This window comes from Catharus ustulatus, chromosome 14 (genome assembly GCF_009819885.2).
Source record: "Catharus ustulatus isolate bCatUst1 chromosome 14, bCatUst1.pri.v2, whole genome shotgun sequence".
NCBI classification, from domain to species: Eukaryota; Metazoa; Chordata; class Aves; order Passeriformes; family Turdidae; genus Catharus; species Catharus ustulatus.
This window is the reverse complement of record NC_046234.1, coordinates 5,212,974-5,237,122: the sequence shown is the minus strand read 5'-3', so window position 1 is coordinate 5,237,122 and position 24,149 is coordinate 5,212,974. Positions and strand designations below refer to the sequence as shown.

The following is a 24,149-nucleotide window of genomic DNA, read 5'->3' as shown; positions in this document are numbered from 1 at the left end:
AGGAAAATTGCAGATTCAACACCAACCTGACAGGCCACAGAGTGCCTGAAAGAAAAATACCAAAACTAGAGCTGGCTGAGGCTCTTGGATGTAGTATCACCTGAAACTTGAATACTTAGAAAATGTACCAGACAATCGTAAGGTAAACTGCTAAGTCTCTCTTGAACTCTTACGGTTTATAGACCAAACTGTTTTATTTTGGTTTTTGTTTTGGGGGTGGGGTTTTTTTGTTTATTTTTGTGGGGTTTTGTTTTGTTTTGTTTTGGGTTAGTTTGTTTTTTTTTTAATAAGCACTCCTTTTTATTTGTTTTTGAGCTGGAGGAAGGGAAAAAGGGAAAAGAAGGAACTTGAAATCACTTTCTAGAGTAACCAGCATGGCTTTGAGAGGCTGGGGGCTGGGGTATAAGTGGAACTAACTGAAAGATGTGGGTAAAATCTAGGGAAGTACTTCTTTAGTTGTGCCTTTTACTGAAGACTTCTCTCCCTTCCTAAACTCCTGTCCTGTGGCAAGTTTAACACTTCTATTAGTGTAGAGCTTTTCTTTTTGTATAAGAATTGGTGTTTGTCTGGAAATTGTGCATCTCTTGCTTCTTTGCTTTGCATCCTGCACTGAGCTCTCCTGAGAGTCTGTGATCCCACCTCCTGTATGGGAGCCCCTGCTGCCATCCTGCTGCTGCTCTGACAGCCAAAAGCCAGGACATCAGAGCAACGCTGGGAGGATTTTCAGCAGCATTTGTGTTTAAAGTTAAGACCTGATGAAGGAATTAAACTTTTATTTAAAAACCACAGCCTCTGCCTGTAAGTGCTTCTAAGTATCCTAAGTGACATGCATCTTCTGAGTTGGGTCATTTTAGGGGCACATCATGAAGTAATTTTATTTAGAAGGGACCTTGGAAGGTCATCTCATTTAACCCTTGTGTATATGGCCAGCTGTGAGGATCAGCTTGGCCCTGGTCATATTGCATGGAAAGAAAAGCTTGGGACCAAACACTGAGCAATTGCTTTTGTCCATGCTTGATTTCCTGGGCTTAGTTGTTAGAGGTGGTAGTGCAGCTCCTCTGGTACTGTTCAATTATGTATCTGAGCAGATTTGTTCACGTAATGTTCAGGTGGGGGAAGCTTGAATATTTTAACAAGTACAAATGAAGAATTTGTAAGTGTCTTGCACAGGCTGATGATCAGAGTAGGATTATGTCCTGAGGAGCACTTGTTCTAACTAAAGCCTGATCCATTCTCATCGTGCTTTGCAGATGGGAAAATATAAATGAAGTCCAGAAGGATGAGATGGCAGCTCTAGGGAAAGGTTCTTGGCATTACAGATAGATTTCCAGGCCTAGACTGAACATGACCATGGCCTCAGGCGGACATTTGCTGAGGGTCACAATTGCCATCCATCTGTTAAAATGTCTTGCAGTACTGGCCAGTGAGTAAGTGAAAAAAAGTTGGGGTTTTTTTCCCCTAAATAGCAGGGTGGGTGCTGTGGGTCTTGTCAGGATTATGTAGCAGATTTCACCTTCCTTTGATAAAAAAACAACAGAACAGACCTTTACAGACATTTGTACACAGGAGACCATTGCTATTAGTGAGTATATAATGTTTTCGTGGTTACTTGAATAAAACCAGGGCTTTGAGTTAGGAGAGAGCACAGACTTAATATGCTGTATGACATTGTAGCTCTTAAAAAGAAAGGGAGATAGCTCCTTGGGGCACTTCTCACACCCATGTAAAGTTACTGTGCTCTGAAGCTTTCAGATCAGAAGGGATGGAGTCTTCACCGAAGTCTGAAGGTGAGCTTAGGTTTTCCAGCTGCCTGAGTTACTGCTGTACAAAACAAGTTATTTCACAGGAGAAATCTCAACCAAGTCATTTGCTGTTCTCCTGTAGTTGGAGGTCTGGAGGAGCAGGATAGGAGAGGAACTCCAGCAGCTCCCTCTGCCACAGGCACAGCTGGAGTGTGGCTGCAGGTGTGAGGATGCTGTTACTGGTGCTGGTAGTCACCTCATGCCTGTCTGCTGCCTGCTGTTAATCCACAGGAACAAGGAACACATCAATCACAGCTCCTCTATCAGCCCTGCTCACCTGCCTGGGTACCTGAAACTAAAGCACAGGGTGGGAGCTGAGCTTACCAGGTGTGCCTTGCAGGTAACAGGATTTGTCCACTGTTTAAAGCACAGTGAGACACATCTCAAAATAATTTGCTGGCACCTCCCTCCTGCCTTACTCTGATGTAAGGAGGTCTCCTGGAGTCAGTGTTTCTGTGATCTAAAGAAAGCAGCACCTTGTCTTGCTGCTGTTGGGCAAGGAGAAAATGGTGTTAGCAAGCCCTTCTGTAAACTGCAGCAACTTCCACAGGAGGAATGAGCCCTCCTGTAAGACACAACAGCCCCAGTATGCTGCTGCCTTCCCCCATTCTCTCCTCCTGCCCTGATGGATATGAAGGGTTGTGGCAGGAGGCTGGGTGAAAACGGGAGAAAGTGGTGTCACCCTGTGGAGTGGCTCAGCCTGGCAGCTGTCATGGTGGTGCCCTGCAGGCAGAATGGGGCAGGAGGCTGAGAAAAAAAACTGATCAGAGAAAACTTCCTGCCTCTTTCCTGTACGGGAGAATAAGGCATTCCTGGAAATGGCTATTGGAGAGGCTGTATCGGCCTTGGCAGCTTTGTTCTGTGTGAGATTTAAAACCCATCTAAAATGGCTGGCAGTCAGTCTGTGCTATTTAAGGTCAGGACTGTTTCTGCTTTCTCCCTATCTGTTGATGTCTCAGTTCTTTTGTTATAAATTATTGAAAGCAGAAATGCCAAAAGACGTAAGAAAGAAGCTGGTTGTGCAGTTAGGGGAGGCTTTGCTAATTTGTCAGGGGGAAAAGCTCTTGCTGGGATATAAGCTCCTTTCTTGTTCTTTGTGCAAGATGGGTTTTAGCAGCTCCCCAGCAGCAGCCCCACCTCTCCCCTGCTGGCAGTGCACAGGGTTGGCTTTAAAGCTGCTCTGGCCGTGGTTTGCACGAGTGTGGTAGTGGCTGTGTGGCTTGAGGAGGGGGGAGCTCCCCTTCCCCTGCCTGCGTGGCCACCGTGGTGGCTTTGTGCCCAGACAAAGACCCGGGGGTTACAGAGTGCTGCAGCATCAGAAGCAATACATTGCCCAGGGGCTGTGCCTTGCCAGCGGCGGGTGCAGCTGGTCTGCTGAGGGGCTGGGAGGATGGTGAGCAGGTTTTTGGGTGCAGCTGGTGCCGGCAAGGGGCTGTGCACAGGCAGGGTGGGGATCAGGTTCTTTCGCAGTCGCTGCCTGCCAGGGACAAAAGCTACGTCAGACTGCAGCATCCACAAAGGAGAAGCATGTGGAGAACAGGCAAGCAAAGGGGGAAGCTGAGGGGAAGGTGAGCACAGCCAGAAAGTAAACACATGGTAAAACACTTGTCTGACTATTTGCATGAAGGCAAAAAGGATTTCCTGCGTTCATTTTGAAACTGAATGGATGTTTTGGTTCTCGCTGGCTGTGCAGGAAAGATGAGCCTTTCTCACTGGGGCTGGGCTGTGTGATGCAGGCTCTGCAGGGTGGGTTTGAAGGATGCTCATGAAGGCAGCCCTGCCTGGCTTGCAGCTCTTGGCTCTGTGGCACTCTCCAAACCTGGCCCTGCCGGGGGCTGCACCACCAAATCAGAGCTGCTCTGGGAGCAGCCTGGCCTGGAGCTTTGCCTGCAGCCTCTCCCTCCCTCCCTCCCTCCCCCAGGCACAGGAACAGGAGGCTGTTTGCCATTCAGATTCCTCTTGGAGGAGCAACCTGGCCTTAGATCTTGGCCTTTGCCTTTTCAGCATTTGCCAACTCTTGGTGCTTCTTGAATTCAGAGCCCATATTCTGGCTGGAGCAAGAAGGTGCCTCAGGGCTTGTGGCAAAGGGCCACCTCCGGCCGTGACCTGCTGTCGCTGGATAGCACCAGTCCCTCCTGCCAAGACGGCAGTCGTCTTGCTAAAGAACACAAAGCAAGTGTTCCCTCCGGATTGCTGGGGATTTTCTCTGCAAAATCTCCAATAAGCCCTGAGCAAAACCCCAGAGGCTGGCAGGCCAGGAGGAGGTGAGAGCTGCTGCAGCACAGCTGCTACCCCTTGGTGCTCTGTAACAGGTTCCTGTTCACCACGCCACCAAGATCTCTGCAGAAAGGTTTTGGCAAGCCTCATCTGCAGTCAGGATAGTTTTTCTTTTGCCTCCTTCCTTTCAGCACCTACAGGACTCTCCTGCCCCTCTAGCCTCTCTCTATCCTGGTGGCCAGCATGCAAGTGCCTCCAGACTGCCACTATCCTTCCTGCTGGGATCCCATGGGCTGCCTGCACTGCCCCATGGCTTTTTCCCACCAAAGGTGTTTCTCCCACTTGCACACTAGCCCATCTGCACAGTCTGGCAGCTCCCCAGGCTTGCTGCAGCCAAGCAAGAGCCTGTGAGTGTGGTCAGCCTCTTGTCCGCCCATGCTTGTTTAGTGACCAGATCTCCCCAGGAAGTGCTCTGGCCAAAGGCGGTGTAGACGTGAGCTCAGCAGTGGCCAAGCATCTCTCACAGGTGTGAGAGTGGGGTGCTGGGTTTAGCCCAAAGATCGCCTAATTCAAGTTCTGCTTCAGCAGTGGGAGCATCCCTGGACACACATGGGCCACAGCTGCCTCCAGTGCTGTGGGACACCTGTTGGTGGTGGGGGGGTTGAGGCTGGGACAGTGGCCTTGGAGTCATCTGGTCTGATGGGGACCAGCCTGCTGCCCCTCACACCTGGCACCCAGGTGCGTGTGCGCACAGGAGGGGCCGCGGGAGCCATGCCCGTATGTGGGGGAGCAGGAGCTGTGTCCGCACGCGTGTGTGAGGGGCTGTGTGACGCCTGTCCGTGTGTGTTGTGAGGGGATGTGTGACCCGAGCCCCGTCCCCGTCCCCTCATTCGGGGTGTCCCTCTCCCGCTGTCCCCCTCCCTCCCGTCTCCCTCACGCCCCTCACGCTCGGTCCCGCTCGCGCCCCCGCCGCGCGGCACGGTGGGAAGGCCGCCCCCTGGCGGGCCACGCGCTTCCCGGCGGGCGGGCAGCCAATGGGCGCGCGGGCTGGGCGGCGGCCGGGGTATAAAAGGCTCCGCCCCGCGCGGCGCGCGCTCCAGACTCACCTGGACGCGCAAGGAGCGGGATCGGTATCGGAACCGGCACCGACCGCGCATCGCAGCCTCCGCACATCGCACCGTACAGCGCCGCAGGTACGGGCTGGGCCGCGGAGGGGGGCCCTGCGCAGCGCTGCTGCGAGGAGGGACTCGCCGAGGCGCCCCGGGGCGGGGGCTGAGGGCGCGGCGGGTCCCGGGGGTACCTGGCTGCCTGCTGCGGGGAGGGCTCCCCGGCGGGTGCGGGCACCGGGGGCCGCCCCGCACGGCTGCCCGGGCCCGGGGAGCGGCGCGGTGCTCGGGGCGGCGGCGCGCCCCGCCCTGCGCTATTGTCCGCGGCGGGGGCCGGGGGGGGCCGGGGCCGCCTTTGTCTTCCCGTCCCTCGGCTAATGCGGCGGGGGTCTCGCAGGCAAAATGTGCGACAAACCAGACCTCTCGGAGGTGGAGAAATTCGACAAGAAGAAGCTGAAGAAAACCAACACGGAGGAGAAGAACACGCTGCCCTCCAAGGAGAGTGAGTGCGGGGCCGGGGGCTGGCGGGGCGGGCGGCACGAGCGGCGGGCGGTGCCCTCGGGGTCGGTGTCACCGCCGAGCACCCGCGGGAGAGGGGCGGGTCGGGGCGGCGGACGGGAAAAGGCACGGGCGGGAGGTGTGTGCAGCCCGGGGCAGCGGGCATGGGCACTCCGGAGGGCTGGTGCGCCAAACCGATCCCTCCGGGCATCACTTGGCTGCGGACACACGCAGACAGGTGCCCGACTTGCTGCCACGCACGCGTGTGGCTTGTCATTTTCTAACTTGACTGTTAAACCACCCAACTTGGCATCATACCACAAAACTGGCCATCAGGGCCTGAATGAATCCTCTGAAACCTTCTCCAGTGCATGCTTCCACAAAAAAAAAAGGCACTAGAGACTAATGGGCCTCTATTCTCTTGCAGCTATTGAGCAGGAGAAGGAATGTGTGAAGTCTTCCTAGAGAGAGATTGCCTGGCAGGAAGAGCAACTACTCAATTCTTTTGCTTTGAAATGAATCATGTGGGTTTTTTTAAATTTACATCACGTACATGTATAGAAAACAGCTGTATCACCTAACACACTGTCCCACTTTGCTGGCAGCTTTGGCAGGTGGGGGGACAAAGTGTGGTCCTCTCAGTCCCATCAGTAGCCTGACCTGATGCCATCTCTGCTGCTCAGCTGCCTCCTGTGACAGCACTGATCTTGCTCTGATGCAGTGGGGAGATGAGCAAGGGCCATGGAGGCTTCTGGGCATGGACCCCTTCTGCCTGGGGGAGTGGGGAACCTTTGTGGCCTCACCTCCAGCCTGGGTCTGTCTTGCATATTCTTCACTGACAGTGTTCTGTAGCCTCACTCACAGTTTTTTGTCTTCCTTGGGGGAAAAATGAGAAGTTTATTATAAAATAAAAAATTGTAATGATCTACCTATGGCTCATGGCTTCTTCCCTGACAAAGGTTCTGGCTTGGCTTGTCCTGGAGGGTGGGGAGGTCTCTGCCTGGTGCTGCAGCAGTGCTGGTTGTTCATTGTTGCTCAGAGGGCAACGTGGGGATGGTTCCCTGCAGGGTGAATCTGGCTTGGTGTTTGCTTGGGGATCGGTTCCTGGGGGAACTGGGAGCATTGCTGGAATGATCTTGGCCACTGTGTTCCACCACCACTGTGGTTTCTTGAGGCATCTAAAAAGCAGAGGCTAACCTGGGTCTTGCTGCCCACGTGAAGGCTGAGCCTCCTACCTTGGAAAACTTGGTGTCCCCTGCCTAAAACCTTGTGGGGCTTGGCTGGAGGTGCTGGCAGTTGAGATGCTGGCCTGGATCCTGCTGGTGTGGTGGCCAGGCCAGCTTTGCCCACCCTGTTTTTGGAGCACAGTTCTCCCATCACTGCATGGCAGTGCCCTTCTGTTACCCTTGAGCCAACCTCCACCCCTGCCTTTACTGAAGGTGGATTTTGCAGCCCTGTAAGGATGGGTTTGAATGCAGTAAATCCCTTGGGTACTCTGGGCTGATCCCAGCCCTGCCTTACAGGGGTGGAGATCCCTGGGTCTGGCAGTTGGCCACCAGCACAATGTGGGTGAGTGCTGGCAGTGCCTCCAGGTCTATGCTGAGGCTTCCTGGCTACTGCCAGGACTTCCTCACCTCCACCTGGCCTTAAGGGTCACTTAATACACCAGGCCAGTTATGGAGGAGGTGGAGGCAGACTAGCCAAAACTTGCCAGCTGACAGTTTTGGTCAGTGTTCCTAATGAGCCTGGTCAGCTGGGGACAAACACGGGGCTGTTGTGCCTGCCTGGACATGGTGCCTATCTACCCGCTGCCTCCACCCACGCTGCCTGCCAAGGACTGCAAATAACACTGCCTGTGAGGCTGCCACTGCCTCCACCCCTTAGAAAGCAGAATTGAAAGAGCTGCAGGTAAGAGTTTGGTGCTTGTGCACTGTCAGGGCAGCGTGTGGGGTTTTCCATGGGATGAGGGCACTGGGGAACAATGCAGAGGCCCAGCTGGGGCTGCTGCTATGCTGGGCTGAGCGCTGGGAAGCCCAGCACATGCCAGGGTGGCTGTGCCCCCTCAGCACCATGATGTCAGAACCCTATCCTGGACGTGGGAATCTTTTCCCAGTGGTTTGTCAGGGTGACAGTGTGTCCCTGCTCAGGGGTGGTTCTTCTCATGGAGCAGGGGGCAGGCAGGTAAAGCCAGCCTGAACCCTTTCCTCACTCCTGAGAGCCAGAGGCTGAGTTGAGCCAAGTGAAGCTTTTGGGATTGAAACACAAACTGGTGCTCTCCTCAGCTGCTTTTGGGATGGGGAGGTCTCAGTGACTGCCCAGAGCACCTTGGCTGCCCCTGACACCACCCCAGTGTTTGTCCCTGCTACTGCTGCAATGGGCCCCTCTGCAGGCATGGAAAAGCACCAGGGTACTTATCTCTCCCTGAGTCACATGGACGTCTGCAAGGCCACAGCAGGAGTGTCCCCTCCCTGGCACCACTGTGCTTACAATAACTTCTCCCTCACCCTGTGCTGTGCACACAGGCAGCAGAGCCTCCCAGGGGTGCTGGGCACCCCAATCCTACAGAGCCAGCTGGTTTGCCAGTCAGGGCCAGGGCTGTGAGTTGCTCCATGTGGCAGGGTGGCTGGTGCCAGAAGCTGGTGATGCTCCAGCACTGACCTGAGTCTGTGGAAAGGGCCCATGGGACCCCCATGCATCCTGGGGAGCCACAGAGGTGTTGGTGCATCTGGGTTTGGGTTTCTTTTTCACTGCATCCAACCTGGGCATGTAGCAATAGAGACTTAGACATGGGGTTAAGTGCTGGCACAGCCAGATCTGTGCCCTAAGGAAGTCACCCCAGGAGCTGGCAGTCCCAGCCTGGACTCAGGGACATCAGCAGGAGCTGGGAGCAGCTCCCCAGCAAGCACATCTCCATGAGTTTTATGGCCAACGTCCTGTGCTTACCTAAAATGAGGGCAGTCCAAGCACTTCTCCCAGCCACACCCCTGCCAGAATGGTGCAGAGGAAGTACCAGAACACATTGCCTAAATGCCCTGTCTACACAACTAAATGCACTATCCTTAAGACTGAGGGTAAAGAGTTACCTATTTTGCTAACCAGTGCCCAAAATGTCCCTGTTGCCAGCAGACTGTGAGCCAGTAAGGGGAGAGCCATTACAGAAAAGCCTTTTATATCACCACTTTCCTTTCCTATCCCAGACCTTCACCTTTTCACCCTGGCACACATGGGCCCACAGCTGCCACAATGGTGTGGGAGGCCAGGACACCTGCCAGATTGATGTTCCCTAGAAATGTGGTGGCTCGAGCAGCATGGACTGCCCCAGCAGGCACCCAAGCACAGAGGATGCCATCCCAGGAGCTGAGTCTTCCTGGAAGGGCTCTATGACCCTTCCCTCTCTGGGTACCAGGTGAGTTACTCAAGTCAGCCCCTTTTGGCAAAGCCAGGAGAATATAATCCATGCCTCTCCCATCTGGGGCCCATCCTGCTGCTTCTGGGTGGTTTCCTGCCATGCTCAATGAGATGGTGAGCTGTGGCCTCACTGCAGAGGAGGGAGGAGAGGGCTGAGTCACCATCAGGAGGAATTTGGGCAAATACCTGGTGACCAGCAGCACGAGATGAATTCAGATCAGGGCTTGTGGCTGGGAAGTGTGTCTGCCCCTGCCACTGCTCCATCCCCTCTGACTCAGGCAGGAGAGGATTTGGCCCAAAACACATGTGGAGGATCATAACCCCATCTCTGGCAGGAGGTGCCTGAGTCAGCCTGTGCATGGCCCTGTACTGGGCTCCCCTGTGCCCCACAGCTCCCTGCCAGTCTGTGGCACCTTCCTTATGTCCCTCAGCACCACGCTGGTTGGTAGCACAACTCACCCAGGGCAAGGGAGGCTCTTGAACTCTGGCAGCCAGGGTTTTCCCTTTGCCTCTCACCATCTGGCAGCCCCCAGACCTGCAGCAGAAAGTGGTGAGAGTGTGGAGGTGTCAGTGACCAAGGCCTAAGGCAGCTCCTTAGGAAATCAGCAGGAAATTGCCAACCTCAACTTGAACTGCGGATGGTCAAAGCAAACTTCCTTTAGCAGGTGTGTGTTTGGCACCAGAGCAAACAGGATAAGGTGAAGCCAGGCTGCACAGACAGATAAATGCTACAGCTCTGCAATGGGTGAATCCTGCCCACCCCCACCTCCCTGTTCCCTGCATCCCTGGGGAAAATATGTCACCACCTCTATGTCATTTGGGTTGGCTTTTTCCTGCCATATCTCTGCTGCCTGCATGGACACACTGCCAAGCACACCATGGTGGCTGAGGTTGAGAGGGGAAGCAAAGGGCAGTGAGCATGAGCTGCCAGGGGAACCTCTGCTGGGAGTGCTTGGGCAGGATCTGTGCATGGGGATAGTTAAAGAGGAAAGCATGTGGCTATGAAAGAGGAAGGCAGAAGAGAAGGAGCAATTGTGGGGAAATGAAAGTGTTGTGTGGGCTAGGGAACACAGTCCTTTGGCAAAGGAGTTGATAGTAGGCCACCATGGTGTGCCAGAGTTGCGTGTGATGGGAAGTATGACATGGGAAGGATGGACAGACAAGCTGTCCCCATCCTGTGGTGGGGAGGGGCACTGTGCTGAAGAACCCCCATGGCCATGGGGAGGGAAAGCCACTGTCCCCTTCCACCCACAAAGGCACCCACCCATGGAGCCAGAAACCCTCGGACACCTGTGCTGGGAAACTGGCCTGTGGGCTGCACGCACTCAGCACAACCCAACACCTTCCCCAGCAGTGCAAAAGTTACTGCTGCTCTTGAAATAATGCCCTGGAGGTCAGGTTTACCAGCAGGAGCTTACTCATCCCCTGCCAAGGAGAGCTCAGCATGAGTAGCGATGAACCGGGAGCACGCAGAGCTTCCTGCCCAGGAGCAGGCTCCTGCCAGCACCTGGCTCCGAACAAAGCCGGGAAGTCACGCTCCGAGCCCCCCTGCAGCCCCGCATTTGCCGGGGCTGTCGCCGGCACGAGGCGCAGGTGGGAGCAGCCTGGCTGCGTGCCTTGGAGCCTTCGGGGGCTCCCAGCCCGCTCAGACAGAGCTCAGCGCTCACTTGTGGCCCCACCGGCTGCATTCTGCAGATTCCCGCGGGCCCGAGGGGCCGTGGCCGGCGCTGCGGCAGCATGTGCTGCTGCGGGAACGCGGCTCCGGTGTCTGCGGCAGCGCCCGCACTCGCACCCGAGCCGGGGCAGCTGACGGAGCAGAGGAGCGCTTTATTTTAGGAAGCAGCTGGCTCACACAGGAGACATTGTTTATCATCTTTCTTGCCTCTGGTGTTTTATTACAAAGGATTATGGCATGAAAAGCCATTTTGTTCCCAATGCATAGCCCCCTCTCCATGATTTATTCCTCTCCGCAGGCAACAGCTGGGGTATGACATCCCAGGAAGTGGAAGGGAAAATAAGGCGAGGGCTCAAACCCGCGGCAGTGATGGCAGCAGGGATGCACCCAATGCCCAAATCACGGCACAGCACTCAGGAGTTTGCCAGGGGTGCCTGAGACTGCTCATGCACCTTCATGATGTGAGGGGTGGAAAAACAAAATCAAAGCCTTTCCACAGTCGGTAAGGAAATGCCACCTCAGTCTGTCTGGACAGGGCAGAAGTCAGTGTCATCTCCCAGGACACTGCTGTCCCCAAGCCTGTGCTGGTGGCATCCTGTGGTATCACAGCCTGGATAAACATGTATGGGAATGTCCTGCTGCCCGTGGGGAACCTGGGGCCAGGCTGGGCACAGCATGGTGCAGGGTATGAGCTCAGCACAGTGGGTGGGGTGCAGGGTACAAACAGGGGGGGTCAGCTTTTTTTTGATCCTTTGCCACTCCACCCAGAATCACCTTCAGGCAGGGCAGAGACACCTCCAGTGCCACAGCAGGAGCAGCTTCTCTCTGTCCCTCTGTCCAGGCACTTTCCTTGCCAAGCGACAGCCGGGATATCATGCGCCCCCTGTCCCCTCCTCTGTCCCTGCTGCCGTGTGCCTTTCCTGTGGGTCCCAGAGCAGAGCCCATGGCAGCACAGGCTGAACTCCCCTCTGCCCTGCTCTGAGCCAGTGCCTGACAGACTCCTCTGTGGTTTTCCAGGAGCAAGCTCTGGAGCCATGGACAGCAGATAAGCATGTTGCAACAGATGCCTTGTGCTGTCTCCTGAAGGCCCATCCTGACTGCGCACCTACATCAGGGTAGAACTATGTCTGGTGCTGCCTCCTATGGTGCTACCTGCTCTGCTGCCTTGTCATTTAACATGTCCCTAAAAACAGCCAAGGGGTTCTGGGGAAGAGCTGGGCTGGGCAGGGAGGTGAGGGCAGTGCTGTGTGGCTGCTCAGCCACGCCAGGCCTGTGGTTACACTGAGGCTGGGACAAGCCCCTGCCTGCAGTGTTGTGTCTGAGAGGCAGCTCTGCAGCCCAGGCATTTCCCCCTCCCTGCTGCCTCAAACTAGCTCAAGAAAAAAACACAGGTCACTTCTTTAGGGCAGGTTGGGCTGTGTGGAGTAGAGGGAGATGAATTAAAGGGTCTTCCCCAGCTTTGCTCCACCTATGGAGCTCCTTCCTGGGGAGATAAATGAATGATGGGGTACCTGCTCAGAGCTGTACACTCAGGGCAAATGGGGGTGGCAGGACTGCTCAGGGAAAGTGATTCAGAGCAGACGCCATGGGCTGGAGCTGTTGCAGGGTACATGCCTTCGAGAAGCAGCTGCAGAGCCATGCACCAGGGCTGGAACAAAGGCAGAGGCCCAAGCCCCAGCTGCAGCACGGGACGTGTGATGAATTAATCGAGGCATGAGCTGGCAGCATTGTGTCACCACAGGCTAGCAGGGGGTCGAAGCTGGATCAGGGCTCCTCACCTTGGCACCAGCTTCCTGTTGTTCACCCTAACTCCCAGAGCTGGCCAAGCAGCCGCACACGTGCTGCAGCCTCTCTGGGCAGGGATGCAGCTGAGCCAGGGGAGTAAAACCTCCCATGCCCTGCAGAGTCCCTGCTCCAGTGCAGCCCCCACAGCCCTGGTACTGCTCACCCAGCTCCTCAGCCATATCCCCATCTCCAGACAAATCCCCCTGGTGCCCAGGACCTACAGGCAAGGTCCCATCCAGTCCATGGGGCCAGGGCAGTGCTGCTCTCAGGGAGTTCCCACCAGCACAAGGTCATGCCCAGATAAGTCCTTAACTTGTGCTAAGTGTGCTCTAGCCATAGTAGTTACTAAGTAGGCAGCTCCTGTTGGGTCACAGTGTTTGTTGGCTGCATTTCTTATCTCTTTACTTTTCTGGGCTTTGGGAACATGTTAGTACAAACTATGGCTCTGTGCTTTGCCCTGGCACTGACAGCCTTGCTCTGCTGGGGGAGCTGCCTTGTGGAGAGGAGCAGGGAATACATCTCCCTCTCCTTGCCCAGGACTGATGTGGGTGGCTTTGTTGTGCAGGCTCATGAGGTCCCTACTCACCCATACATGGGCTGTTTAGAACTACTAATTAACAACTGGGGGTTTGTGACAGCAATTTACAGTCTCTTGTAGGCAGCTTCTCTCAAGTGTGAGGGCAAGATATCTATTCAGGGAAGATCTTGTGAACTACTCGGGAAAATGGACCAGCACAGGTGAAGGCATCCAGCACCTGAGAGAATTAAGCAGTGCTGGAGATCATCTATAGCGATCTAGACAATGATGATATCTCCAAAGATCCAGAGGGTGCTCTGTGCACACAGGCTGTGTGGAAGAAGGTGATTCAGAGTGCCCCAGTGTCATTCTGGCAGCTTGGCAGCAATGTATTGTCCAGTTATGAAAACACCAGCCGTGAAGAAAACACCTTCTTGGCTCCAGAACTTTGATGAAATATCTGTCCCATCTCATCCCTATTAGCCAGTGCCTTGGCATCCCAAGAAGTCAGTCCCCTCCTGCCCTGGTCAATGGGAGAGTGAGCCCCAGATGCATGTGGTATATGCTGTTTCTTCTTGCCTGAGCAGGGGAGGACAACAAGCAGTGGGATGGTGAACCCAGCTGTAAGCAGAGAGCCCATGTATGAGATGTGAGAGGAAAGAGAGCTGTTATGAGGAGGAAATCCCAAGAAGGCTGCCAATATAATTGCTCTAGAGACACAAGAAAGCGAACATCTTTCAGAGAAATCACTATGAGTGCTTAAGCCCTACTTCCCAGAAAGCAGCTGGATATCACCTGCTGATGGGAAGTAGAGAATAAAACCTTTGCTTTCCTTAGCTTGTGCATGCAGCTTTTGCCTTATTAATCTGCCTTTATCTTGACCCACAAGTTCTTTTCCATCTTACTTTTTCCACACTATCCTGCTGAGGAAGGGAGTTTGTCCTAGGTTACAATGTAAAGATGTGCCCAAAAGTATGTATTCTATCACCGTCTGCTGAAACCAGGTGGGGCAGTGATTGTTATCTCTGTGGAGATATCCTCTGCTAATCCTGTGCTAATGGGCCAACCAGGGGGGCAGTCATCTTTATTTTTGCCATAACCCATCCTTCCTCCAGGAAGATATCTTCTGTTAATGGCCCATGGAGTCCCACTGCATGACTGATAAAATTCCATCATCCCACTGGGAGATGCTCCAGCCAGGCAGAGGAGCCAAGCATTTCCACCTAGATAAAATCTGAGATTTGGAACACCAAGGCAACCTTTACCCAGTGGTTTCCAGAGGACAACAGCTACCAGACCTTTCTACAGGATCTCTACTTCAACAAGACCACTTCATCTGGACTGCTACCGCCACCCTAACTAGCGGGGTGTCAGGTTGTATTCTGACTCTCAGTGGTTTTTCTTTCATACTATTGCATGTATTTTATTTTTCTCTTCTTTTTTTCTACTAAATTGTATTTCTGACTTGGAGTCTTTCACTGGTTTTGTTTTCAAACCATTACAGAGTTCCAGAGCAGCTTGGTGGGTAACTGGTGTTCACCACAAATGCCAAAAAGGTTGTTGTCCAGCTCAGCAGGACAACCAGACTGCACAGCCACTGGGAGCCAAACCAGACCAGCACATCCCTGCTCAGGTGGGCAAGTGACTCCAACAACTGCCAGCACCCACAGATTACACAAAGGAGGTACACAAGGGCCCCTCAAGCACAAGCACGGTCATCTGGGGTCACTGGCCATGTGGCATCTTTGGCTGAGCTGCAGGGACGTGCTGCCCTGCCTAAATCCTGCAGGCAGCATCCCCTGAGGATTAGGTGTCTGCCAGGCCTGACAGGGGTGGTGCAGGAAGGCAGAGCATGGCACAGTGCTGCAGCAGAGCACCATGCCTCTGTTGCCTTGGCAGGATATGTCGTGGTGGCTCATGTGCAGGATCAGGGCTTGTGCCTTACATGCTAAATCAGATCCCTAATCAATAAATATTGGCAAATAACAGGATTGAATGGCTGCCAGGCAAAGGGAACTTGGCCAGGAGCAAGTGTGCCATGATCAGAGATTACTCCAGCAATGCATGATCCTAATAGAGCTGGCATGGGGTTATCTGGACTGGTTTGGAGGGATCTCCCAGTGCAGGATGCATCTGCCACTGGTACCAGCAGCATCCTGCGCTTCTGCCCTGGTATTGCTGTGGACAGTGGTGCCCCAAATGCACACCCCTGGAGCTCCCATATTTTCCCTGGTTGCCCTGGTCCCCTACTGCAAACAACCTCGACCTTGGGCCCTTGTGCTTCCCACCCCCTCCTTGCCCTGCTTAGGCTTCCCTTGTTGCCCGTCTTTTCTGACAGATCACTGAGGCCAGTATTAATATAATCCCTGGCTTAATTTAAATCCTCCTTCCATCTCATGCTTTCCTGGGGGGAGAAGAGAATTGATGCACTTTTGTGGCACCCACCCAGCCCTGCAGGAGCTGCTGCAGGATCCAGATGGCTAAAAGTCCTGTTCTTTCCACCTCAGAGGTGTCCAAGGCATATTGCAGCCCCATTCAGATATGTCCCCACATTTCAAAGGTGTTGAAACCTCAGTGAGCACCAGGCCCTATTAGGAATAAGGAGCACAGAGGAACACACAAATTGCTGCTGCTCCCCAAAACCCCTCTGCAGCCCCCTGGGGGTCCTGGAGGGTTTCCCCTTCCCTCTGCTCTCATTGTCTGGGTGAGGCTGCTGTGACCTTGCCACAATTTTCCCCTTCAACTCTCTGTAATGTTTATATTAGCTGTGCTTCCCCAGAAACATCCCTAAAGACATTCTCACTGCTGGTCCCATGGGTGATTGTGGGGTGGGGGAGCCTTGCTCTTTCGGACAGCTGTCACAGAAGTGACAAAATGGGGACAGGGAGACTGAGGGGACTGACAGGGGCAGGCAGCAAGGGGGCACAGGGGGGACTGTGAGGGGAGTGACAGGGAAGGGCGGTGAGGGGCTGCAGTGCGACATGTGGGACTGTGAAGAGATGGGAGGTCGGGAAGTGACAGCGACCGGCATTAAGGGGGCTGCGGGGGTAGGGGACATGAGGGGAGTGTGACAGGAGAGTGACAGAGGGGACTGTGAGGGGGCACAGGCGGGACTGTGAGGGGGCACAGACAGGACTGAGGGGAGTGCAGGGGGCGAGCAGCGCGGGGCTGCGGGGCACAGGGGGACATGCAGGGACTGTGGAGGGCAGTGACGAGGATTACAGTGAGGGGCTGCGGGGCACAGGGACACTGAGGGGACAGGAGATCGAGGAGCGACAGGGCAGGGCAGCGAGGGGACACAGCTGGGGCTGTGAGGGCTCTGAGGAGGCACAGGGGACACATGCGGGTTTCTCAGGGGGCTGAGGAGGCACAGCGGGACACGCGGGACGGTGACCGGGCTGAAGAGGCACAGCGGGACACGCGGGATTCTGAGGGGGCTGAGGAGGCACAGCGGGACACGCGGGACTCTCAGGAGACTGAGGAGGCACAGCGGGACACGCGGGACACACCGGACAGTGACTGGGTGGCCGCCGGGCCGTGAGGGGCTGCGGGGCGGGCCCTGCCGGCCGAGGGCGGGCTCTGCCGGCCGGCGGGAGGCGCGTGCGCGGCGCAGGCGCGGGGCTGAGCGGCACCTGCGCCCCGCGGGCCGGGCGGCGGCGGCGGCCGGAGGGCGGTGAGGGTGAGGTAAGGGCGGGCCCGGCGCCGCCGCCCCTGGCCGGGGCACCCGCGGAGGGGGGGCTGGAGAGCCGCCCCTTCACCCCGGCCCTTGCCGAGGGGGCCCCTCACGGGTGCCGCTCCTCAGCTGTGGGCACCTCCCTGGCCGCTCCCGTGGGGCGGGATGGGACCCGCCGGAGGGTCTCGCCTCTGCCGAGCCGGGGCCTGGGGAGCAGGGGGGTGTCGGACCCGGCGTGCCCACCCCGCTGTTGGTACCTGCACACAGGTGCTGGCGCCCCGCGAGAGCGGGTCGGCCCCGCTGCAGTGGGGTTCAGCCTCTGAACAGCTCCCAGCGGGGCCAGCGATGTCAAGGCTGTGTCACGGCTGCCGGCAGCGTGCTGACCTGCAGGCTCTGGAGCAGCCCGACATAACCCATTAGTCATTTTTAAAACGAGTCACTTGCAAACAGAGCATTTCTAAACAGAAACTCTGCTCGGGGCTGATGGCCTGTGCCGGGAGGGGCTTTGGTGACAGTGACTGTCTTAAACATCCCTCAGGAAGGTTTGGGAAAGGAGCAAGATGTTGAACAGCTCACCTGCTCCCGGGGCAGGATTTCCCCTAAGCCATGGGCTACGGGGACCTGTGCTGCAGTTCCTGTTTGTCTCTTCTGACATTTGCATTTTGGTCTTTGCTTTAGAACTACTGGGTCACACACTGCTCCTCAAATAACCCATCAGGTTAACTCAGCTGTGCTTGGTTTGAGGTGTTTCTGTGCAGGGAAGTGAAATTTGTGAGCCTTTTGTGCAGAAAGTGCAGAAACCCACAGCAGAAGTTTCTACTTCAGGCTTTGTGGTAAGCACTGTTTGAAAGGGCTGCAAAAAGAGGAGAATCAAGGTTGAACAGGGCCCCCCGAGGTTAAAGCAGAAAGCAGCATTTGGCCTGGAAGGAGTAGAGTGCTGATCTGAGCTGTGCCACACGCTCCTGCTTCAATGGGTTGGAGATGTCATCACGAAGCAGCACTACTCATCCACACCCTTCCCAGGAATGTTGGTAGCAGGTGGAAGCAAGCTCCGTGGCTTTTCATACCAGGCTGTTACCAGCTGGCTCACTTTCCTGGTTAGTAGATTCAGGTGCGTGTTCAATCCTCAAATCAGATTCCAGGGTGTGTGAGTAGGCAGGACAAGCAGATCAGTTATTATCATCCCCTGGATTGGGTGGAGATACTGGGAAGTGCATAGTCTCTGCTCTCATGTCAGAGCTCCTTCAGTTTGTTCTATTATTACCTGAGGTTCAGCGTGCACATTGCACTGGCTCTGCCCTGGCCAGAAATGGGCTGTGTTCCACTTCACTCAGGGCAGGGGAAACGCCTCAGTGCTTTGTTCTTGTTGTTTTACTCCAGCTATCAGCACTGCACGTGCAGGTTCCTAGAGCTCTGCTGTTGTCCTTCCAGCCTCGATCAGCATCACAAACTGAAAGACAACAAGGGCAGCTCTGGTAACCTTGATGACTGATGTTTGTTTTTTAGTGACTGATACACTGGAGGAAGGTGTTCCTGGGCAGTACTGGAGACAGAGCAGGTACAGTACAACAGCCAAACAAACATCTTACTCCATGTCAGGCCTTTACCTTAGCCTGCAGGGTGTTCCTGGGAGGGGGGGGTGCATTGGCACTTGGCCTTGGGGGTGCTGACTAAGAACCTGTGGTGTCTGGGTTGTTGCAATGTGAACTTGCAGCTGAGCCCGAGCAAACTGGGCTGCGAGAGGCATTGCCAGCAAAGAGCAGCTGTCCCTGTGCCTGGGAAACCCCTTCTGAGCCGCGGAGATCACGCGCTGCTCCGCTGGCAAGGTGAGTCAGCATCCTCAGGCTGATTAAGAACTGGCTTGACAAATTACTTGTATTTATATTAGACCTGCACAACTATTGCATCCTTCCAGTAGAGCAAGTCAGAAAGGAGAAATTATTTAGCTGGTGATGGTACAGTGGAAAGGAAGGCCTGGTGATGGCCACCCCTGGTGATTTTGCTGTTTCTGTAAAAGCCTCACAGGAGGAAGAGAGAGATGTAGTAGTGATGATGTGTTTGGGAAAACTGGACAAGCTTTCTGATACAGAGTTTTCACCAAAAGTGGTGTAATTGGTACTAAACTCTGAACAGTTGTTTTTACCTTGCACTTAGAGAGGTCATGTGCTGCAGTCATTTTGGACCTGATGGAGGACTTGAGTGCCTGAAACTTTGTCCAGTTCCCAGCTTTAAACTCTATAATAAGAGCGATTAGGATAATAATATCTCTCTAAGAAGAGACATCACCTCCTATATACAAAGCTTCAGAAATGGGGATGGAAATACCATGTTCTGTTCTCCGTGTGTCTGCCTGCAGAACCCACAAGTCACATGGGTGTTTTGTACTATTTCTGACCCTTGCAGATTGCCTTGGTACCCTGCCTCTCCGTCCTGCTGCAATGAGTGGGAAGTCCTTGCTCCTAAAGGTCATTCTCCTCGGAGATGGTGGAGTTGGGAAGAGCTCCCTCATGAATCGGTACGTCACCAACAAGTTTGACTCGCAGGCATTCCACACGATTGGGGTGGAGTTCTTGAACCGGGACCTGGAGGTGGATGGGCGTTTTGTGACCCTCCAGATCTGGGACACTGCAGGACAGGAGAGGTTCAAGAGCCTGCGGACGCCCTTTTACCGGGGAGCAGACTGCTGCCTGCTGACCTTCAGTGTGGATGACCGGCAGAGCTTTGAGAACCTCAGTAACTGGCAGAAGGAGTTTATCTATTATGCTGATGTGAAGGACCCTGAACACTTCCCATTTGTAGTCCTGGGTAACAAGATAGACAAACTGGAGAGACAGGTGAGCACAGAGGAGGCCCGGGCCTGGTGCATGGAAAACGGTAACTATCCGTACCTGGAGACTAGTGCCAAGGATGACACCAATGTGACAGTGGCCTTTGAGGAAGCTGTGCGGCAGGTGTTGGCAGTGGAGGAGCAGCTGGAGCACTGCATGCTGGGCCACACCATTGACTTGAACTCCAGCTCCAAATCGGGCTCTTCCTGTTGTTGAGAGTGGCTGCTGCTTTGGGAGTGGCGCTCGAGCCAGCGGCTGGATCAGAACACACCTGGGCAGCCCTGGGGCACTCTGAGGAGAGGGGCCACAAGGACAAGAGGCGGTTTGCTCACTGGGGAGCTGCAGCCTCACCATCTGAATCCTGCCCAGAGTTTTCAGGCACAGAGCATGTATCTGCAGGAGGGAGCTGTTAACAGAGTATGTGAGCATAGTCTTGCTTCCATCTCTGCCTGTTATAGCAGGTTTAAAGGGCTGAGCTAAAGTCCTTTAAATTCCCTAAAGACAACAGGGATTTGTTCTGTACCAAGAACTGTCTGCAGAGCAAAGCTGGGAGCATCCTAGACACTGAAGTAATTTTGTCCTGAACTAAAAAAAATATTAGACCTACTCATGACCATACTGCCAAAGGAAATCCCACTCAGCGTACTGAACGAAACCTGTCATAAAAACTATGGCCCGTGTTTCCATGAGAAAGCCAAATATTGGAGTGGCTGGGATGTGTGTCTGTTGTTTGGGATAAGTGCATTGTGTCCTGAGGCTGAATTGTGGGGAGAGCTCTGACCTGAAGCAACATATGAAGGAGAGATGTTTGAATGTGACAGCATTGTTTCTTCATAGCTGCCTATTTCTGGTCTGTTTTTCCTCACCTCTAACTTTGTCTTGTGTGAGTGTCATTTTTTGGAGAGACTGTATCTGCTTGTTGTTTAATACATGTTTCCTTGTCTCTTGTGGAAGCTCAGCCTTTAAGCCCTGGGTGAAAAACACTGATGTGCATGCTCACTGGGTCATGTCAAAGGGTTACTCAGGAGATCGGGAGTGTGACACTTCAGCTGGTTTGTGTCACGAGTAATCACCGTGTTCAGGTGATGTGCTGCGGCAGACCAGATGGCAGGTGGGTGGGCTGTCTCCTAGGCGTGCAGGTGGTTGTGGGACTCATGCATGGTCAGCTGTTAAACCCACTCGTTGTCTGGCACCAGTGACCACTGTGCCTCATTGGCTGGCAGAGCCCTGCCTTCGCTTGCTCTAGTGTGGCTGTTCCCATCTGAGTGCTGCAGCGTGGAACTGTTCACGTGTTGTCAGGCACTGTGCTGCTGAGCACAGCTAGCCCATGCCATCAGCCTAGCCCTCAGTCCCTCACAGGAAAATCCAGGATGGATTACATGGATCTGTAATTCTGATGACAGACTGGTCAAGTGTCTGCTCAGTTAACTCACTGCTGTGTTCAGTCCAGTGGGGAGAAAGCTGCACCACTTTCCCTGTTCAAGGTGGCTGAAACATGGGCATAGGGGGCCCAGGGAACCTTCTGGAAGGGATGCCAGGCTTTGCTCCCATTTCCTGCCCTCTGCTAGGTGTTAGTCCCAGGCTGGCTGTGTAGCTGAGATGAGCTTTCTGGCTGCTGTCTTTGCCATTCAAACCTCGTGCCCTGCAACCTCCCGTGCGAGCATTTGGCCAAAGCTGTGACTGCCCTCAGGCACGTAGGAGCCTGCCCCGAGCACGTTTCCACTGGCTGCCGGCTGTGATTCCCACTGTGATCAGCTGCTGGATGGTAAATTTTGTAGCTCAAATCAAGCAACCCTCCCTTAAGCTGTGCTTTAGAGCAGGGCAGTCTCTGCCCTGTGCAGGCAGCTTGTCCCCATCACGGCACAATCTCAGCATGCAGAACCTGAACATTCCCCCATTTCCTCTGGGGTAACCAGGGAGATCTTGCCCTTCTCTGCAGGGCAGCTGTGTGTGGAAGGGGCTGGAGTATTAGTGGTTTAGGGGGATCTAATTTCTAAATAGGCCTGAACAGTTGTATTCATGGGGAGTGAATGCTATCTTGCAGTCTCTGGAAAAACAGGTCCCTTAAGGGAGAAGGTTCTGCCTCTGTAGGTGAAAGAGATTTTTACAAGATGTTATTGTTACTGTTTATTTAACCATGTCTGACCTCCTGAGGCCTCTAGATTTTTCTTCATTAGCACTGCTGGATATTTCCTTCAAGGTCCCAGGCTCTGTGACCTGTGGTTCCAGTTTCCATCCCTGAACAGCCTCATTCCCTGGAGCTGGTTTGCACAGGGGTTCAGAGTCAGAACAGACTCGAGCCCCCGTGTGCTGGCCAGCCCTGCTGGGGGACTGCTAAAAGAGCTCTCTGCAGGTGAAACTGCCACTTCTGGGATCAGTGAGGACTGGCACCTCGTATGGAAGAGGGCAGAGATTCAGAATGCCACAGGGCAGGAAGCACATGTGCAGCTGTTTGCAGCACCCTGTGTGTCTCAATGCTGGTAGCTAAAGCTCAAGAGCTTCGTTGTGCACGTGTTACACAGCACCTTTTATTTCTAACAGACATTGGACCATTTTATATTAAAATCTCCCTATTATATTAGGCTTACATGGGATTTTTTTTAAAGGTAGAGTATAATATATTTCAGTTGTTTAATTTATTTTTAATGAAACGCACAATTCCCAAAGGAACCAGGATTTTGAACTCTGTTGTAAGTTCAGTGCCAACAGCCTTCCCTTCCCGTGTCCGCTCGTGCTGCTGCTGTTGTTGCTATTGCTACAGAACTGGAATTGTAAACCCAAGATTCTACCTTTATTTAAGCAAATAAACATGGATGTATTCAAGTGAGTTTGTGAAGTGACTTGGTTTATCAATGTTCAGCTTTTGCTCTTCTGAGGACTGGTTAGTTCTAGCATCTGGCAGAGGGAAGTAACTAAGGGGTCAGAGTGATATTCCTTTGGGTACCTACCTGGACCAGGAGCTGAAGGATCAGAACTCAACAGCTGAATCCAGTGACCAGTTTTATCTTTTCAAGAGAATTAGAAAACAGTTTCAGAACAGAAATATTCCACATGACTTCCTTCTGTCACTAGATCTTAAATTCTCAGCCTGGGCTCTCAGCAGCAAGTCCGGTACTTCGCTGTGAATTCTTCTGGTGATCTTGGAACTGGTTCCTTGAGCTCCAGGGGGTTTTAACCAGGCATGATTTCCATAGGATGCTGAGAAGGAAATCAGCATATGGAGACTGTTCTCTTTCACTGTCCTGCCAGGATGGCTGCTTATTTTGGGAGACTCTGTGATTGCAGACCCTGTGCCTGCTGTTTCTTTTGGCAGAACCTTTTAGTTTATTTTCCTCCCAGGTCTGCTTGCCCTATCCATGATTCCAGGAGGCAGTGTAGGGTTCAAAGTCCTTGGAAACTGTGCACTTAAAATGTGGGCTGGAGTATCTGGAGTCTTTCAACATCTTACTTCAGCAATTTCAAAAGGCAGCTGAAAACACAGCACTGGTGGGAGGGGGCTCCAGCCTGGGAGCACTGAAAGTTTGTGTGAGGCTGCTTCATGTCAGGAAGGACCTGTCTGAAAGCACCAGGAACTGCAGCCTCCCCTGGTGTGAGGTGTTTGTAAGGAGGTGCAGCCAGAGGCAGGAGTCATGGTGAGGCCATTTCCTCATTCCCCACTTTCCCATTTTACACTGTGGCAGAGGGCTCAGTAGATTTTGTCGTGGCCTGGGGAAAGGATGGACCCCTGGACGGCAAAGGAGCGTTTCCAAAGGAAAGCAATGAGCTGCTTCTGTGTGGAACAGATGTTGTAGCAGACCTCTGTGTCTTTGGAGAGGGAGGGGTGAGGAGTGTCCTGATCCTGTTCGTCTTTCTCTTCCAAGCCCTCTTGAGGATTCTGTTGCTCTGGGCCAGGTAGTGCCCCTGAAAGGCTGTGTTTGGTGGTGGGCTGAGGAAACTGGATCCTCCTCAAGAGCCACTCTCTGAGGAGCGCCGGTGGCTGCAGATGCCCTGGGGCTGCTCTCTGGGTGAGCAGGGGTGTTCCCTGAGTGCAGCTCCTCTTCTGCTCTGGGGCTGATCCTCAAGGCAATAAACTGAGGAGATTCATGGGATATCTGGATACAGCATATTCTTGTGTGAATTTGAGGTTGAGCAGAATGAATAAAGAGTTTAAAATGCCACTTTAGAAGCCTCTGAATGCTACTTCAAACTCCAGTTCCCAACAGGGGCTTGAGGACACTGAGGCACTGGAATGTTCTCTGTGCTAAGGAGCACTCTTCACTGCCCAGGTGGGAGGTGACAGCAGCTCTGTCGGTGGTTCTCTGAAGGCCATGGGTGAGTCAGAGTCCCTGGACAGGGAGACTAGGCTAATCTGTGGAATGGTGGATTACCTGCTGAGGCAATTGCAGAGATGGACAGAGAGATCCCCTGGCCCCAGTGCCATGGCTGGTGCAGCAGCTCTTTCCTCATGACTTCTTTTGGGGGCTGGTGTATAGGGCCACGTGAAGGTGCAGGACTCCTGGAACAGATTGCCCAGAGAAGCTGTGGCTGCCCCACCCCTGGAAGTGTTCAAGTCCAGGCTGCATAGAGCTCGGAGCACCCTGCTCTAGTGGAAGTTGTCCCTGCTCATGGCTGGGAGTCAGAACTGGATGATTGTTAAGGTT

The 24,149-nt window shown here is 54.0% G+C and overlaps 2 protein-coding genes across 5 annotated transcripts; both read left to right on the top strand.

Moving 5' to 3' along the window:
- Positions 1–5,091: 5,091 nt before the first annotated feature.
- TMSB15B (thymosin beta 15B) lies at positions 5,092–6,551 on the top strand. Its single transcript, XM_033072351.1, has 3 exons — positions 5,092–5,212; positions 5,523–5,627; positions 6,051–6,551. The coding sequence occupies exons 2-3, from the start codon at positions 5,528–5,530 to the stop codon at positions 6,086–6,088; spliced, it is 138 nt and encodes a 45-aa protein (XP_032928242.1). The 5' UTR covers positions 5,092–5,212; positions 5,523–5,527; the 3' UTR covers positions 6,089–6,551.
- A 10,091-nt stretch (positions 6,552–16,642) lies between these two features.
- Positions 16,643–22,336, top strand: RAB9B (RAB9B, member RAS oncogene family). 4 transcript variants are annotated; one of them, XM_033072552.2, is made up of 4 exons: positions 16,755–17,778; positions 18,188–18,239; positions 19,085–19,196; positions 19,297–22,336. In XM_033072552.2, exons 1-4 carry the CDS (start codon positions 17,652–17,654, stop codon positions 19,723–19,725), a joined length of 720 nt encoding a protein of 239 aa, XP_032928443.1. In that variant the 5' UTR covers positions 16,755–17,651; the 3' UTR covers positions 19,726–22,336. The 4 variants fall into 4 exon arrangements, with proteins under 4 accessions (XP_032928445.1, XP_032928443.1, XP_032928446.1 ...); XM_033072554.1 differs by lacking the exon at positions 16,755–17,778 and adding an exon at positions 16,643–16,692 and having other exon boundaries at positions 19,085–22,336; XM_033072555.2 differs by having other exon boundaries at positions 16,803–17,792; positions 19,085–22,336.
- Positions 22,337–24,149: the final 1,813 nt, after the last annotated feature.

Excerpts from the sequence above, each read along its gene's own strand:
- TMSB15B (XM_033072351.1), top strand. The coding sequence starts at position 5,528 with ATGTGCGACAAACCAGACCTCTCGGAGGTGGAGAAATTCGACAAGAAG. Across the intron at positions 5,628-6,050 it reads CACGCTGCCCTCCAAGGAGA|CTATTGAGCAGGAGAAGGAA; the intron begins GTGAGTGCGGGG and ends ATTCTCTTGCAG.
- RAB9B (XM_033072552.2), top strand. The coding sequence starts at position 17,652 with ATGGGTTGGAGATGTCATCACGAAGCAGCACTACTCATCCACACCCTT. Across the intron at positions 17,779-18,187 it reads CCAGCTGGCTCACTTTCCTG|TGACTGATACACTGGAGGAA; the intron begins GTTAGTAGATTC and ends TTTGTTTTTTAG. Across the intron at positions 19,197-19,296 it reads AAGAGCTCCCTCATGAATCG|ATCTGGGACACTGCAGGACA; the intron begins GTACGTCACCAA and ends GTGACCCTCCAG.